This window comes from Hypanus sabinus, chromosome 15, assembly GCF_030144855.1.
Source record: "Hypanus sabinus isolate sHypSab1 chromosome 15, sHypSab1.hap1, whole genome shotgun sequence".
Classification (NCBI taxonomy): Eukaryota; Metazoa; Chordata; class Chondrichthyes; order Myliobatiformes; family Dasyatidae; genus Hypanus; species Hypanus sabinus.
Genome location: NC_082720.1, coordinates 53,713,859 through 53,732,746, shown reverse-complemented (window position 1 = coordinate 53,732,746; position 18,888 = coordinate 53,713,859). Strand labels below are relative to the sequence as shown.

At 37.6% G+C, this 18,888-nt stretch overlaps 1 protein-coding gene across 3 annotated transcripts in view; it reads right to left on the bottom strand.

Moving 5' to 3' along the window:
- Positions 1-1,139: 1,139 nt before the first annotated feature.
- The window catches only part of LOC132405534 (core histone macro-H2A.1), a 35,454-nt gene continuing 17,705 nt past the window's right edge, over positions 1,140-18,888 (bottom strand). For 2 of the 3 annotated variants that reach the window (XM_059990419.1, XM_059990418.1), the window contains 4 exons: positions 14,706-14,805; positions 5,970-6,059; positions 2,466-2,640; positions 1,140-1,797 (listed from right to left, as the gene is read on the bottom strand). In XM_059990419.1, coding sequence (XP_059846402.1) covers positions 1,632-1,797; positions 2,466-2,640; positions 5,970-6,059; positions 14,706-14,805 — 531 coding nt within the window. In that variant the 3' untranslated portion in view covers positions 1,140-1,631. Of the gene's footprint in view, positions 1,798-2,465; positions 2,641-5,969; positions 6,060-13,647; positions 13,739-14,705; positions 14,806-18,888 lie in introns of all 3 variants that reach the window. The other variant, XM_059990420.1, reaches the window with a different exon arrangement.

Here is an 18,888-nt window from a genome sequence, read left to right as displayed (position 1 = left end):
GCTGTGGCAGTCGGTGTGGGGAAGTCATGTTGGAAGCACAAAGGGCTGAGGATATGGGAGGGTTCATTTGGTGTTAGCCTTTAAGTTTTTGCATTCAAGATACAAAAAGACCACTTGAATTAAGCTAACTCAGGAAACATGCATGTACATCGGTTGGTTAGTTGGTTGCTTATCTTCCCACCAAAATGTTGGCTCACTCGCAATGAATTCCCTGCTAGTAACTGGTTCTATCATTCTCTAATCCCAGTAGGGCAAGATAGTATGAGTGATTCACTGGCAGTGCTGGGTTTGAGCGAGTTACTGGCCGTGTCAGGTCTGCCCTGTAAAGCCAGTAGTAGGTTCGAGCAAATCATGATAGTACCGGTCTGCTCTGTAAAGTCAACACTGGATTTGAGTGTATCACCGGCAGTGTCAGGTCTGCTCTGTAAGGTCAGTACTTGGTTTGAGCGAGTTACTCCATGGTAAAGTCAGTGGTAGCTTTGTACTGAGTCACTGGCAGTACCATTGTCTGCTCTCAGCTGGCAGGATAATTTGCAAGGATTGCTTGGTTGATGAAAAACTCACACAGGAATTTGATATTTATGCCTCAAGCCTGCATAACAGGATACTGTCCTTTATTTAAATATGTATCAGAGATGTTCACTGTGCTTTGTTTTCTTTTTATTGTTTTTGTGTGATGATCAATGGAAACTGCTGATATCTACAAGTGCTTGAAAGCGCCAAAATGGGCTGATGACGTGGAGCAATTAATTGGAATTTGTCATAGGTTGGAGATAATTTGGTGAAGAGAAGGTGGGAGTTCATTGAATATCAGTTGACTGACATACAGACTATTGAAAATAACTTATTCCTGGAAATTACACATAGAGTCTTCTGTTGGTGACTAGTGTAATTATCTGTCACAGGTATCAATTAACCGTTAACCACTGTGTAATTGGCGTCAAGAAATTTGTGCCCCCAATAGTTCCTGGTTTTTTACAAGTCAAGAGGGAATACTTCCTAATAACATTTATAGAAGGTGTGAACATGGCTATATATAATGACTGCTCCTGTTCCAAACCATAGTACTTCTTGTTTGTATAGTAACCCAAACTGATTTGAAACAGAATGAAAGAACACAACATTTATATAAAAGGATGTGCCACCACAGTCCAACCATTTAATAAACAAATGACAAACTCCATTTTATCATAACTCTTGACAACCGTTTGTGGTGATTAGATGTAATGTAAACAAAATACAGTTTTATAGCACCATATGATTTCAAAGAGTTACCTTGGTGCACATCAATGTACCACAACAGAGTTACAAAACGTATCTCCCATCTCTCCCAGTAAAGAATTAAAAATATTCAGACTGGCAACATCAGACTACAAGCAATCCTTTCTTTTCCTTTTTCTGATGCAAATTAAAAACTACAAAATATATACTAAATTACAATGAATTCTAGTGACTTTCTGACAGCAGTGCATATCCATTTTCAAGCCAAATGTCAGTGCCATTGTAAAATTAAGAACCAGATGCTAATTAAAGATTCCTTTGAATTGCCTGCCCTGTGTTGCTTTAGTAACTTACAAAAAAAAGTGGTCTGCATCACAATGTTGAGGGACCCTTTCGGTGAGTTTACATCTTTAATTAGCATCCAGTTTAGCCATTTCCTGGACGTAAATCCCTATACTTTCACTATCAAAAAGAACGAAGTAGACCGTTTTGATTGAGGATGACATTGTAGATACGAAGTAGCTGGAAATGGCTTTCAGGATCAGCTGGGCAGCACTCTGCTTAGGAAACCCATTTCTGTTGAGGAATGAACAAACAGTTAGCACTGCACAACTATGAACTGGTACGCAGGGAAACACAAATTATGCTGTGACATTCAAACCACTAATAATTTGTCTCATGATGGTCTCCACATAGGCTACAGGAGCAACCAGCATTCTGCTATCATGTTCATTCATTTGCTGGTAGTAGATATCATGAGCAAATCAGCCATTTGTTATCAACCTTACAGATGAATGATCCATAGGCTCAGCCATGTAAAAATGACTGACTCCCTTGTAGGACCTTAATGAACCAGATGGATTTTATTTGTATTTGTATTTTTTGAGAAATTCATGGTTACTACCATTCAATTTTTTTTTTACAAATTCCAGATTAGTCCAGTAATCTGGACTCATTAGATGCTTAGTCCAGTAACCACACACTACCATACTCTTCTGAACAACATGCTGAAATTCAGTATATTAACTCAAGCTCCTGATTCAAAGCATTGAACTAACAAAATGTGTCCCCAGAAACACATGCTTCTCTGTATTTTGCAGTGCTAGAATCAAATTTTCAAATCTGTCTCAACTTGTGGATGCACAAATTGCAAGGATGACTAGAGATGCGGGAGGTCAAGGGAAGGTTATTTTCTTTTTAAAGCAAGAAAATTTTTCATTCCATAGGATAAAGAATATCCATACCTGCCACTGCCAATTGAAGGGAAGGCAATAGACTTCAGCTTCTTCTCATCTGCTAAAGCCAGACAGTTCTTCACTGTTTTCTCCAGGAGCTCCTCACATTTGTCTGACCCCCAGCCAGGACTATTGCAATGGATAACAAATTTGGCTGGCAGACCATGGCCTGAGCTGAGCACAGCTAGTAAAAAGGAAACACAAAGTAGTTTCAATTCAGATCTTAATATTCTCTTTACTAGTCAGTAGAAATAAGATCAAAGTAACTTCCCCAGACCTAGTAAAATAAAACTTGCAGAGACCAACTGTGGCGATTCAGGTGACCCATCAAACAGTAGTAGATCTTGACTTAACACTTAGTTTTTGAATTAACTATTTCTAGAAGGCAGCAGTGAAAGTAGTGCAAATGATGTTGCATTACAGGGGCAAGAGCAAAATATTACCAAGTTTAAAACTCCTGACTATGTGAGAAAGTATGGAGGGCTTCAACTTGGAATTTCTAGATCCTCAGTTTAGCAAGATACTGGGAAATGCCACTGTTGCCAACCTGCCAATATCTGAAGGATGAAAATAAAGGGAAAATTGAGACACTGAGTAATTTGTTATTTTGATCTGATGCTCATTTGTCAATTTTGCATTCTCAGAACTCAACAGGCAACAAAGCTCAAAGTGAAAATAATTACCTAACACTAGTCCATTGACATGGATTTTCTGGTCAGGGCAAAGGAAATGGGAGCCTTGAAATAATCTATCCACAAAGCATCACTGAGTTAGATTACAACTTTTGCAATGACAATTTCTTACAAGTACTTTCTGCAGGTGATCCATGGTGTCTGAAAGTGACACTACCAAGAAACCCAACTATCAAGTATTCTGAAAAACAGCAAACTAGGAAATAAACTCTTCTGGCTTTTATGCCATTTAAAATATTTCAAAAAGAGCAAATGAAAATTGGAACAAAAATATGAGTTAATGAAGAGCTTCTCACAGAAGTTGATGACTTTGTATTTTGTACCAAGAGATTGTATAATTTTAATTGTACAAATGACACAAAGAAATAGAATGCTTTATAAATTAAAGGTAAAATATATATCTTTTTAAGCAAAGCATTGCATTTCCAATGGTTTTCTCAGTGAGAGTAATGCATAAAGATAGAAGTTTATCCTGATTCAAAATAAAACGCTGGAGGAACTCAGCATGCTAGACTGTGGAAATGAATAAACAGTCGACATTTTGGGCCAAGACCCATCATCAGGACCTAGAAACATGCATTTTAATCATCTGATATTGTAACATTTTGTTCAGTATTTTAACTCAGAAATCTGTTACAGATGAAAATATGTCTTAATCATACCAGATCGCAATGATGCAGCCTTTATATACAGTGTGTTACTACACATTATACATTTTACCTTTAACATATAAAGCATTCTATTTCTTTATGACATTTGTACAATTAGCATTATACAATCTCATGGACAACGACTCTTACTGGGGTACTCTACCACAAAGACACACAGCTTGTATGATAGAGTTCGACAGTGATTCACAGTGGTGTGTGGATCCACACTCTCACTGAGGTCCATTTCCAAAGATGCAGGCTTCCACTTGGGTAAGAGACCTACATAATGTCACCAGGAGGAAATGTAGTGAAGGTGCTGAGGGGTTCCAGTTGGAAGTAAACAAATTTATGAGAAGCACAGAAAGTTTATGTAAGGGGTTTGGAGAATATACATACAGTATGTGGAAGAATCTATTCAGCCACAGCAAGAATGGAATCTGGGATGCATTTTAAGGAGCATCTACAATGTATCTGACACCCACAACTATTTTCACATTATACTGTCTCATTTTCTAAATTTAAGATTTACTGAAGTATGATTTTTTGAGCTAATCTACAAAATATTGTGGATAATGTCATACTAAAAGAATTTACTAAAATTAGAAACCAAAACTGTGAGGCTGAAAAAGTATTCACCCCCTTTGTAATTGCTATGCTAACTTTTCTCAGGCCTTACAAACTCACCCAATTTGTTGATGCAGAAAACTGGAAGATCACCTGTTTTCTATGAATTCAAATAAATACCCCCTCTCTCTGTAAGGTCCAACAGTATGGTAGAGTTTCAACAGACCAAACCAAAATGAACACAAAAGAGCATTCAAGACAAGTCAGGGGAATGATAACAGAGAAGCACAAATGTGGGTAAGGATACAAGACCTTCTCAAAGGTACTGGACATACCTAGGGGCTCAATGCAGTCCATCATGAAAAGGTGGAAAAAATATGAAACCACAGACATACTGCCTAGGTCACGCAACCCTGCTAAACTTAGTCAACAGAGTTAAATGGCACTTGTAGGAGAGGCTACTGTGATGCTAACAGTCACTCTCAGTGAGCTGCAGAAACCTGTGGCTGCAACTGGAGATGAAGTTCATGGCTCCACAATCTCTAAGGCCTTGTACAAAAAGGGTATTTACAGTACAGTGGTAAGGAGGAAGGCCTAGCTAAATAAAAAGCATATTGTTGCCCATAAAGACTTTGCAAAGCATCTCTTACAAGATATTGTACGGATATGGAAGAAGGTCTTATGGTCAGATGAGACTAAAATGGAACTGCTTAGCCCTACACCAATAGGTATGTGTGGTGTAAATCTAAAATTGTGAATCAGCCAACTAACACCATCTCTACTGTAAAGTATGGAGGTAACATCATGTTACGATGATGTCTTCTTAGCAGCAGGGACAGAAAATCCAGTCAAGATTGATGGGAAGATGAATGCTGCTAAATACAGAGAGATCCTGGATAAAAACCTGCTAGCCTCTGCCAGAAAGCTTAAACCAGGAAAAAGTTTGATGTTCAGCAGGACAACAACCTAAAGCACACTGACAGAGCAACCATGGAGAGGCTTCAAATGAAGAAAATAGATTACCTTAAGTGGCCCAGTCAGAGACCTGACCTTAACCTGATCAAACATCTCTGGCAAGACCACAAGGCTGCTGTCCACCACTGTTCTCCAACTAACCTGGCAGAGCTTAAGCGATTTTGCAAGGAAGAATGGGCAAATCTTGCTCCATCACATTGTTATCCACAAAGAATACTGGCTGTAATAGCCGCAAAACATGATTCAACTAAGTACTGATCAAAGGAGCATGGACACTTTTGAACTGCTGACATTACAGTTTACGAATTTTTAGTTTTTCATGCTTCACAATTTTCCCTGTTTTTTTGGGCTTTACTTTGAAAAAAAGGGAGCATGTGATTCACAAATGAAAGTTCTCATTTAAATTGCTCAAAATCCCTGGTTGTTATACTTATTTTTGTGAACAAAGGTTTGGGGGCTGAATACTTTTACAAGGCCCTATAGATCAGTACTTGAAAAATCATCCAATTATTACCAAAAGGGATTAGTATAGAAAGATGCTTCTTAGTCCAATACTTATATGGTAAATCAAAGACCCTGTTTCTACTCTGCCTGTATTAGTGATTCTATAAAATGAAACAAGTGAAATGTACCTCCTGCTGTATCCAAGGGGCCGTTCTTCTTGCGCACTTCATTAACAGCTTCTATAAACTCCTTGCCACCCTTCTTCTCCAAAGCATTTCCTAAATATTGAAGTTAAAATTCAAAACAGTGGTAGTGGAGCAAAAAACAGCAGATGATACATCATATTGCCTTACACTGTGAGGGTTATAATAATTTGAAAAGAAAAGCACTAGAATTTGTAAGTCTGTAAGACCCTTTGAGAAATCTGATGTGAATTTATCTGGTGGGGGAGGAGATATTTTACACAAATTAGACAGACACGAATATACTCTATCAGATATCACGGTATTAAACACCATACACTGAAGGACTTGTACAATGTGTAAAAAAGTTTTAATATGTCGTAGCATATTTTCTAAAGAATTGCATTCAGGTCAAATGAGATCTTTAACTGCTCATGTGTAGATAAATTACATCCTTTAAAAATATTGAACAAAAATCTGTTCTGGGTGACTGATTATTTCTTACAGTTGACATTCAATACTTAAGTAAAAATTGTACACAAGTTCTTCAAGATCTATATTTTATAGATTAATATAATATAATATAGATTTACTTTTCATATGAACTGATAGAATTGTATTCCTTTAACATTAATTTAAATTCTTATCAGTTTATAATTCATAAGTAATCAAATTATTTCTAGTCATTTCACCTTAGCTGAATTTGAATTGTTCTGAAACTAAGAACATCTATAAAATAATCTAATATATCATCCTCAAGGAAATATAGCAAAAGATACATTTATTGCAAGCTGAAAATTCTGATCGAAGTTTTATGAGATGCCACTTCATGGGGAAGGCTGTTTCTATCAACAAAATCTGTTGTGATTCTCATTTCGGGTGTTACTGATGTGTTGCACCTGCGCAGGATCAACCCACAAAAATGCACAGTGGATTACAGTTAATGTAGCAGGCATTCAGGGCCTACTATCCATGATAGGTGGATGATTTTCCTCTCCACTGAAAGCATAATCAGATGACTAGATGCTAGAAAAGGCTTCCATTCTGCAGAGTCGGTTGTATGCTCTGATGAAAACTGAAATTTATCTAACCTTTCTTTTAAAAAAAAATCACAAATCAATCTTACAGTTACTCACAAAAAAGAAATAGCAATAAGGTACACCTATTCATTACATTTGTAATGTTGGTACCACGTATTGCCAAACTGAGTACAGCATGGCTTAGATATCCTTTATAGTATCACCATAATATGCCAGAATTTGAAATTCTGAAGGGCTGATTGGATGGATCATTCAGCACAAATTCAATTTATTTTAAGCAACTGCATGTCAATCAACCGCGCGATCCACAAGGACTGCAGGATAATGCACTTAGTTGGCTTTATCTGTTTTTTTAAACCGTGTGCAATGATGTTAAATTCTTTGGAGGTATCATTTGAGAGGACCTGTCCTGGGTCCAGCACGTTAAGTGCAATTACAAAGGAAGCACAGCAGCAACCACTTTCTTAGAAAGTTGCGAAGACTTAGCATGACGTGGAAAGCTCTGACAAACTTCTAAAGATGTGTGGTGCAGAGCATATTGACCAGCTGCATCACAGCCTGGTACAGAAACACCAATACACTTGAATGGAAAATCCCACAAAAAGTAGTGGAAACGCCTCAGATCATCACAGGAAAGCAACATCCATCATCAGGGACCCCCACCACCCAGGTCACACCCTCTTCTAACTGCTGCCATCAGGAAGGTGGTACAGGAGCCTCAGGACTCACATCACCAGGTTCAGGAAGAGTTGTTACCCGTCAACCATCAGGCTCTTGACCCAGAGCCGGATAACCAAATGCGATAACCACTCAGCTTCACTTGCCCCATCACTAAACAGTTCCCAGAACCAATGGACTCACTTACAGCCCTGTACCCAGACCTATTCACTTTCTTCATCTCATGCTCTTGGTATTTATTGCTTATTTGTTTATTATTATTAATTTTTCTTTGTTTTTGTATTAGCACAATTTGTTGTCTTTTGCACACTGGCTGTCCAACCTTTCACTGATTCTATGATGGCTATTGGATTTATTGAGAATGCCTGCAAGAAAATGAGTCTCAGGGTATATATTGCAACATATATATGCTTTGATAATAAATTTAATTTGAAATTTGATAACCTGCATTTAAGTAGTGAATCTAGTAAACAAAAACTCTGTACCAATTCATGACTATTTTACACTTCCAATGAAAAGGCAGGCATGGCTGGGGCCCATGGACACCCTTGAGCTTGCAGAAAACGGGAAGAGCTGAAGAAGAAACTGTTGAGAATGAGAACCAGTTCCACCAGATGGAGAAGTGCGATGGTGGAGGGTGGGGGCAGCTTTGTCGAGCACCTCTACTCCATCCGCCAAAAGGGGAATTGGCGAGTGGCCAACCATTTTAATTCCAATCCCCATTCCCATTCTAACATGTTGGTCCATGGCCTCCTCCTTTGCCACGACCAGATCACTCTCACAGTGGAGTAGCAACACCCCATATTCCATCTAGGTAGCCCCCAACCTGATTGAATGATCATTGATTTCTCCTTTGGGTAATTTTTTTCCTTACCCCCTTCCCTCTTTTACACTTCCCCACTCTGGCCTCTCACTACTTCTCGTCGACTGCCTATCACTTCCCCTGGTTCTCCTCCTCCCCTTTCACCCACTGTCCATTCTCCTCTCCACTCCTATCAGATTCCTTCTTCCAGCCCTTGGCTTCACTTATCACCTTCTAGCTAGTCCTCCTCCTTCTCCTGCCACCCTTTTATTCTGATGTCTTCCTCCTTCCTTTCCAGTCCTGAAGAAGGGCCTCGACTATTTATTCATTTCAAGAGATAGCTCTGCTGAGTTCCTCCAGTATTTTGTTTATGTTGCTCTGGACTTCCAGCATCTATAGAATCTCTTCTGTTTAAAATAAGATGCATGCTATCCAGGTACAACAATGGCCTGAAAATTGGTTGAACTACCCCGGTGAACAAGACTTTTATTGGTAGGTGATTACCAATCAGAATGTCATGTAGCTACAAAGTGTCAACTTTGCATGTTACTTATTTCTTTAAACTAGTGCCATTGCGGAAACAAGGGGGAAATCATGTTTTTTTTTCTAGATACACAGCAGCTCATAGACTAACTGCTGTTGTAAAAACAATAAATTCCATGACATATATTAGTGATATTAAACCTGGTTCTGATTCTGAAACATTGACTGCCATTTCCACTAGAGAGGTCTTGACTGCTGAGTTTTCACAGCGATGTGTTTTTTGGCTCGCTTCAATCTACTTGTCAAAATCCTTAAAATTTTAGACCAATATCTCAATAAATTTGAAAATATAGAATACATTTTTAAAATGTAAAATCTTTAGCTACAAGATCAGGCTCAGCTTTTGAACTGCACTTCAATTTTGGTTTTTCAGCTTGCAACATGAGGTTGCTGAGGTGAAGGTGACATACCATCAGTAAGTGATCCTTTACTGATGGTACATTATCTTCACCTCAGCAAGTTCTAATACGGAATCCATTTGCTACTGTAATTCTAACTTTTTCCATTCAATGCAGTGTTCATTGTCTATAGAGTTCTCACAAGTAACAAAGCAGAGCTACACACCCACTTTCACCAGATGCAACCCTCTGAGCACCCGACACCATACAGTCCAGAAGCAAAAGACAGCAATCTGAATTTTTAAAAAAATCATTCAGAGTAACTACATTTTTAAGATTAATAAAACCAAATACTGAAAAACCAGGAAATTTAATTTTTAAATTATGTGTGTTTGAGGTTCATTATATTTAGGAGTATGTCTGGGGTGCTCAGAAGTTGGATGTTAATTGCTTGCCTGCAAGAAATTGCAAAAGCAAAATTATAAACAGAGTTTTGCAATCTGATTACATTTATTGAACATATTTGTCAAATGGATCAGGAATTTCATTTCTGCTTTATGTAGCACAATTATATAAACACCGGTGATTCTGCCATATCAACTGTGGGGTTTTAAAAGCCAGGCTCACTATCCATTTGCTTCCATTGAAGTCTCTGTAGATTGACTGATTGCTGACCCAACAGTTCGCTTTCTTTGTAATTGTGGATTTAGAAATTATGACATTGTGATTTACCACCGAGTGCAAACTTTATATTCCAAGCACTTAAAGATGAGGGATACTGAAGTTTCAAACATTTCAAGATCATGCCTATAAATGTCTTACATGTTAACTTTCTGTGATTTTGTGAGGCGAATGCCAAATAGACATTGATCATGGAAGACAGCAAACAATATATCAGAGGGGAAGAAGTGATCTGAAGTTATTCTTATGAATCTCCTATCACCTATACCTGAACAGGACTAGAAATGGGTTCAAACATCTTTATCTGCTACATCTTTGACTTTCCATGCATCATATGGTCAGGAGAAGAACTATTCATGATGATATCAGTATTCCCTGACAACTCGTTAATTTTAGGAGGAACGCAACCCAATCCACAGCTGGCACGGAATAAGTGTCAGCCGCTTGGGAAACAAAAGTCACCCTCAATATAAAAATCATTGACCACCTCCATTATCAACATTTTAGATGTCATCACTGACTACTTATCCTCACACATCAGCAACTACAACAGTATAGGATGAATACACCACAACATAAAGACTCATTGCATGAATTCTGTTCTGTTATCTGCAAATTAGGCCATGAGCATTATTGAATATTTACCACTTACTGCAGCAAATGCAGTCACAAGAAATTTCCAGGGTTCAACTTCATCCAGTAAATAACATTATTTATTTGATTTGCTTATTGCATTCAGTTTCTGCCTCCCTCAGTACTAATGCAATGTAGTTGAAGTACATCACAAGTTTATTTTGATGAATCCTACACCTCTGCTCCCTGTACGACTGTGAAGGGCAACAAAAGATACTCCGATGGTTATACTGTGACTTCCAGGTCTTGACATGTCAGGTACATTGCTGAATATCATTTCTTCTAGCTCAGTGTCCTGTAAAATCCCTACCATGATTTTTATGTGAATAGCATGATCACAAGGTCAGACACAATTCTGATAATAATGTAAGCAGTTCCAAGGAATGCACACAGCATAAAACTGTCATACAAGTTGGCAGCAAACCAGCAAACTCAGAATAAAAATTAACTGACATGTAAAGTACAAACCCCATTTCCAGAAAAGTTGGGATATTTTCCAAAATGCAATAAAAACAAAAATCTGTGATAAGTTAATTCACGTGAACCTTTATTTAACTGACAAAAGTACAAAGAAAAGATTTTCAATAGTTTTACTGACCAACTTAATTGTATTTTGTAAATATACACAAATTTAGAATTTGATGGCTGTAACACACTCAACAAAAGTTGGGACAGAGGCATGTTTACTATTGTGTTACATCACTCTTCCTTGTAATAACACTTTTTAATCATTTTGGAACTGAGGATACTAATTGTAGTAGATTTGCAATTGGAAATTTTGTCCATTCTTGCTTGATATAAGACTTCAGCTGCTCAACAGTCCGTGGTCTCCGTTGTCTAATTCTCCTCTTCATGATGCGCCATACATTTTCAATAGGAGATAGATCTGGACTGGCAGCAGGTCAGTCAAGCACACGCACTCTCTGTCTACAAAGCCACACTGTTGTAGCCCGTGCAGAATGTGGTCTGGCATTGTCCTGCTGAAATAAGCATGGACATTCCAGGAAGAGACGTTGCCTTGATGGCAACATATGCCTCTCTAAAATCCTAATATACGCCTTAGAGTCAATGGTACCTTCACATACACGCAACTCACCCATGCTGTGGGCACTGATACACCCCCATACCACCACACCACCACAGACGCTGGCTTTTGCACCTTTCGCTGATAACAAACAGGATGGTCGTTTTCATCTTTGGCACAGAGAACTCGACATCCTTTTTTTCCGAAAACTAGCTGAAATGTGGACTCATCTGACCACAGCACATGGCTCCACAGTCTTTTGGTCAATCTGAGATGAGCTTGGGCCCAGAGAACTCGCCGGCGTTTCTGCGTAGAGTTGATGTATGACTTCCTCCTTGCGTAATACAGTTTCAAGTTGCATTTCTGGATGCAGTGACGGACTGTGTTAAGTGACAATGGTTTTCCAAAGTACTCTCGAGCCCAGGTGGCTATAATTGTCACAGTAGCATGACAGTTTCTTAGGCAGTGCCGCATGAGGGCTCGAAGATCACACGCATTCAACAGTGGTTTCCGACCTTGCCCTTTGCGCACTGAGATGTCTCTGAATTCTCTGAATCTTTTCACAATATTATGTACTGTAGATGTTGAAAGACCTAAATTCTCTGCAATTTTGCATTGGGAAATGTTCCTTTTGAACTGACTAACAATTCTCTCATGAATTTTGGCACAAAGGGGTGAGCCACGACCCATCCTTGCTTGCAAAGACTGAGCCTTTGATGGAGCTACTTTTATACCCAGTCATGATACCTCACCTGCTACCAATTAGCCTGCTTAATGTGGAGTCTTCCAAACTGATGTTACTTGAATATTCTGTGCACTTTTCAATCTTATTTTAACTCTGTCCCAACTTTTGTTGAGTGTGTTGCAGCCATCAAATTCTAAATTTGTGTATACTTACAAAATACAATTAAGTTGGTCAGTAAAACTATTGAAAATCTTTTCTTTGTACTCTTGTCAGTTAAATAAGGGTTCACGTGAATTAACATCTCACAGATTTTTGTTTTTATTGCATTTTGGAAAATATCCCAACTTTTCTGGAAATGGGGTTTGTACAATTGTCAAACTAATTTAAAAAGGATTCCCTTCTAAAATGAGGGTGAAAATGCTTTGTTTGTCATGATTTGTATTTGATCCATTCTAAATATGATCAGAAATGAAGAGGTTCAAAGTAGCAAACACAAGGAAATCTGCAGATGCTGGAAATTCAAACTACACACACAAAATGCTGGTGGAACACAGCGGGCCAGGCAGAATCTAAAAGGAGAAGCACTGTCAACGTTTTGGGCCGAGACCCTTTGTCAGGTTCAAAGTAGTTTCATTTTCCAGTTTGAATATTTCATTTTAATGAACAAAAATTGATCCGCTGCAGGAGTAAGTCTTGGCACAGTCACTGTGCATCATCACTATTCGCTATTACGCCTGCTACAAATCACACTGGCTGTGTGTTTGGAATTAAGATGTTATCTGGGCTTCTTCTAGGGGCCTGGAACCTCATTGGAAATAATAATAATTAGTATTTTTATGGTGCAGGAAATGAAAATTAATATTCCTACATCAGTTTTTAAAATTCAATCAGTGGATCTATTCATCCTTCCAGCAATACAACCATGGAAAAAGAAATATAGCTACAATGATCAACAAGGTTAATTTAATTGAGGCATTTCAAATTTGACACAATGGCTAACAACCATTAGGTTAACGTGGCCCCAAATCACTTCTTGTTGATCCTTTAACATGCCAACTTTCACTGAAATCTAGGTTCCCTGCAGATAGAGATTTACTTCCATTCACTGACAACCTTGATGCACACAAAAGGAGAAAGGAAATTCATTTTGACAGATTCTCTAAATTTGTTATTGCTGGAAGCAGAAAGTGTCAATCTAGAGAGCCAAGCAGAACAGCGTTTGCCACTGACATGCACTCATTGCACAGAAGTTTTCATTACCTACATCCCCACCAGTGTAGAAGTCAGAGTTCGTAGGGTGAACGATAACATCGCTGTCAATTGTTGCAATGTCAGCCTGCACAACTTGTAACTACAACAGGCAAATAAACACACAGAACATCAACCATTCTGGAAAGAGAACTGACAGACTGGATTATCAGCAGTCTTTCAGAGACGACTCCTGCAAACAGCAATACCTGTTTAAATTTGTATAGAGCAAGCAAATCAGACAGTTCAGATTGAAAACTTAGCGTTTTTGAGTTTAAAAAAAGTAAAATCTTCGAACTGTTTCAGCCCCAACTGAAACAGTCCCTAGGTCTAAATCTGCTTCCTCTGTTCCAATGAAGCATCAACACATTACACAAAGTTCTATTTTTGAAATCTCATATACCATCCTTCAAAAATCCTACTTCCCATGATAAGCAAAGTCTCTTTTTAACCAATTCTTACTCTAGTCAAAGATGAGCTCTGGATATATGGGGCAGTAACCAAACCTAGTTTGTTTGGAGTTTTTGTATTTTTGTTTGTTACTCTGTCATTATGCCCAATATATTAAGAAAAATTATTTTAATAGTGGATTTGCCCATTTAAAAGTGGTTTGCAAAACATTTTACTCATTTTTCCCCCCCCAAAACATAGATAAGTTGTTAACAAAATTTATATTAGAGCTCTTTCTTACGAGTATCATTACATAAAAGTCATTAAGATCTTTATGCCCTAAAGCAAAAAGATAAGCTAAAACACCTCACAGGGGAGCCAAGGCCTTCGTGATTCATAATAGCACATTCTAGTAAATGTGCACATTGAAACCACTCATGTAAATATTTTGAGGTACTTTGCTTTGGACAATGGGAAGGATTTTTCAAAGCATGGTGTACCCCTCCCATTAGAATAGGTAACGGTGAACTGGAGTGAATTATGGAAATGTCACTGTCAATACTGAAAAAATATTAGTGAAAGTCAATAAAATCATCATAATTTATTCCCAGAATTGATGCACAATTTAAATTCCATAATGCTTTCAGCCATCGTTACCTGCAAAATCACATTTTATTTACCTAGGTCATCTTTTAGCTCAATGTCAGCACTGGTAGGATTGATAATGGCCTCCACCTCGAAGCTCGCTATGTTACTGAGTTCACTGTGAATAAGGTGTAACTGCAAGGAAAAGCATTGATACAAAAGTAACAGGGCAGAAGGAAAACAAGGGGTGGGGACGGTTGGGGTGAAACCAAATAGAACACTGAAGCAGAGGATAAAGGACAGCAAGCTTTTCAGAAACACTGCACATGTTATGAAACAAAATCAGCAGTTTTATTTTTAATCTCTATTTTTCTCCCCTATCCACCATTCCTGTAGGTAATGCCATCAGCAATGTTGAGTAATTCCTTAAAGTAGGGCTGCCTTCCCAGCCTTATTTTTTTTAATTTGCATCTTCTGTTTCATACAAAACACAATTTCTCATATGTTCTGTGTCATATGATATGCTGTATGTATGTTAATATGCAGGAGGCTACTGCAGAAGGTTAAGTAAAATTCAAGAAAGCATTTAAATAAAAATGGATTAAAACATAAGAGGAGTATATAGAGATTAGTTAAGCATGCATCTTCAACGTGGCTAGTAACCATCTTGCACACATGCTATTCTATGACAATTTCTATTTTGTTGTATCAGGGATTTAGATATAATCTTAAGGGATTGATGTTGAATCTCTGCAGGCAACAATAAATGTCAGAGATATTAAATAATGTTAAACAATAAATAAATTTGCAAAGGGAACATTAACAAAATAGTGAAATTTTCGAAAAGTAATAGGTGGAAACAAATGTCAGATTGAGACATGTATGGGAATAAAAGGGCTGTGTGATGTTGGTAAGCCAGAAAATGTGGTGCATCAGCTACTCTAGACTTTTAAAGTAACAAAAAACTATAAAAGGTTTGTGGAAAGAAGTATCATTTCTGAAAACCAAGGTACAACTGTGAATCTATATAAAACCCTTGGTAAAATCACAGAAGTAATATTGAGCTATGTTAATAGAGATGGTGTAAAGTGCATTAATTCATTAAAATGCTGCTTGATAGAGCTAGAAATATAAAAAAAAGATGTGTGACACAGTTTGGTTTTATTTTTTAGAATAGAGAATATGAGAGAATGGGGATGTATAAAATTATAAAAGCTATGGGAAAGTAGATGACTCTACAACAATAGAAATTTTAATATAAGGCATGTTGAAGGAAGTAAAAGATGTCAAAAGTTCTGTGAATATATATGCACTATCTTAGTTAGTGACAGAAACAGAGATCATGCCAACAATGATAGAAAGAAAATGAGAGGAGAAAAAAAGAAAACTAGAACAGTTCTAAGAGGCTCAAAGTTCAAAAATTAAAAGTAATTCATGATCAAAGTATGCACAGTATATATTACTACCTTGAGATTTAATTTCTTTCGGGCAAAAAATAAAGGAAAATATTGGTATAAATACAGGAAAAATAAAGAAATTCACTAGAATTCTACAAAAAATATACATGAACAGACCAAGTTTGACAAACACCAATGTACAAAAGAAGACAAATTGTGCAAATAATTATAAAACTAAGAAGTGTAAGTTACAAAGAGTGCTTGCAAATGAGTCTATAGATCATAGCTCAGTTCAGAGTTGAGGTGAGTGAAGTTATCCATGCCAGTTCGGGAACCTGATGGTTAAAGGGTAAATGTTCTTGAACCTGGCAACATGGGATCTAAGACTGTGTACCTCCTGCCCAATGATAATAGCGAGAAAAGAGCCTGGCTTAGATGGTGAGGATCTTTGTTGATGGAGGCTACTTCCTTGTGGCAGCACTCCCAGATGTCCTTGTACAAGAATTTGTGGAAGTTAATATGCAAGTACAGAAAAGAACGAGAAGACAAAAGTTATGTTGGCTGATATTGCAACAAGATTGGAGTACAAAAGTAAAGGTGTCAAACTGCATTGATATAGGACTCTGATATAACTGCATCAGTGTCCCTCAGGATAGCAGTGAAAGAAAGATTCAGATGATGCTGAGAATAGGAGGTTGAATGGATTGTCTCAGTGGTTTGTCTTATGAGGAGAGATTAAACAGGCAGGGCTTATACTCAAGTTTAAATGAATGAGAGATAATTTCATTGAAATATACAGAATTATTATTGGGCTTGACAGGATTGTTGCAGGGATGATGTTTCTTGCAGCTTGAGTGTCTAAAAGCAGTGACTGCAGTCTGAAAGTAAGGGATCAAATTATTCAGGACTCAGAAGAGGAGAATTTTCTTCATCCAGTGGGTAGCAAACCTTTGGAATTCCCAACTAAGGAAAACTGTGAAAGCTTCATCACTGTGTACTAAAGCTAAATATTTAAAGAGAAGCAAGATATACAGAGTTGATAATAGAAAGGGATATTGGGCTTAAAGATCACCTATGATCTTAAAGAATGGCAGGGCAAGGCTGGAGAGGTCAAATGGCTTTCTTTTTTCAGATCTTAAATACTGGCAGATATGAGATAGGCCAAATATTCGATCACTTGCATTAACTTTTAGATAATTCAGCTGAACTGTCAATCACGATCATTTTGCTAATTTAAGAGAACTTATATACACCAAAATATATTTTTTAAAAATACATCACGCCACATTGACAGCCTTATGCAGAGGTATGGTGATGAATCCATTAACTTAATGAAATGGAATTGGTGTATTATTGTCATATGTATTGAGATTCAGTGAAAAGCATGTTATGCGTACTGTTCATACAGATCAAATTGGCACACATTGCTTTGAAGTAGAACATGTAAAACAATAACAATGCAGAATAAAGTGTAACAGCTACAGTGAAAGTGCAGTGTAGGTAAACAATAAAGGTGAGGATCAAAATGCAGCAGACTGTAAAGTCAAAAGTCATAATGTGTTAAACTGTAAGGTCAAGAGTCCATTTTACCATACTAGGGAACCATTTAATAGACTTATAACAGTATGGTAGAAGTTGTCCTTGGGCTAGGTGGTATGTGCTTGCAGGCTTTTGTGTGCTCTTCCCAATGGGAGAGGGGACAAGAGAGGGTTGTTGGGTCTTTGATTATGCTGGCTTTTTTACTGAGGCAGCAAGAAGTATTGACACAGGTCCATAGAGGAGAGGCTGATTTTTGTGATGTGTTGAGCTGTAAACTCTCTACATTTTATGTACTTTCATATCTCCATTAGGGGTATCACCTGTTTAGTGCTTCTCTTGACTGTAATGACAAAAATCTGAGGGTCAGCCTAAGAAAGATGGCAGTGACTGGATAGGTCTACCATCTTTAAGTGGTTGAATACTCTATCAGATGTCTGTATATCATAAATGAGAAACTATTTCTCTGAGTTGGATGTAGCATTACAAAAAGTATATATTCTGAAATTGTAAATCACCAAGAAATGTAGTAGATGTTCAAAAATTTTTTTAAAATCAAGGCAATGTTCACTAAGTATTTAACACTACCTCTTTCACAGTCAATGAATTTTCAACTGCTATAATGTGAAAAAACTGGCTGCCAATTTACAGGAGGCAAGACTAGTCAAACTGCAGTGAGTTAAATGACTAAATTATCTGTGTCTGACTTGGGTCTATAGTGGATACAATGCATTATCTTATCAACATTTAAAAAAGAAAGCCATGGTATTCTCTGGAACACTCTTATTTATACAGGGCTATGTCTTCTGTAAGGTCTACTTATGGACAGGGCCTGAGTTTGACCAACAGTGTAGTGCTGCCTCAGTTTACATGCTCAACCTGCAGAGAGATTTAAATCTAGGGCCTTCTCATGCAGAGACAAGTGCAAACACTGGAAGAAATTTATTTTACAGCAGGCTGATAGAGCAAAGAGTATTTTGCCAAAAAAAATTAGTAAATGCCAAGCAGAGGTAAATGAAGATCAACAGAAGGAAACTGAGCAGTGGAACTACATTTATATTGTTGAAGCAAAAAACTGGCATATAGATCTGAAGGGCCAAATTGGATTTTGTTTTCTGGATTTAAGGATTATGTGAGACTCTACATTAATCTGAGCCTGTACCGTGCCAGGAAAGGTGGAACAGGGTGCAAGCCTGGAATGACAAAACAGTGGCAGCCATCATCAATGGGAACAATGCTTTAATGTTCAAGAACAATGATTCTGGTTGCTGAATTCAGTGATGTATAAAATAATTAATGAAGATCAATTTTACAATGTTGCTACACATAGCAACCTGTGCAATTT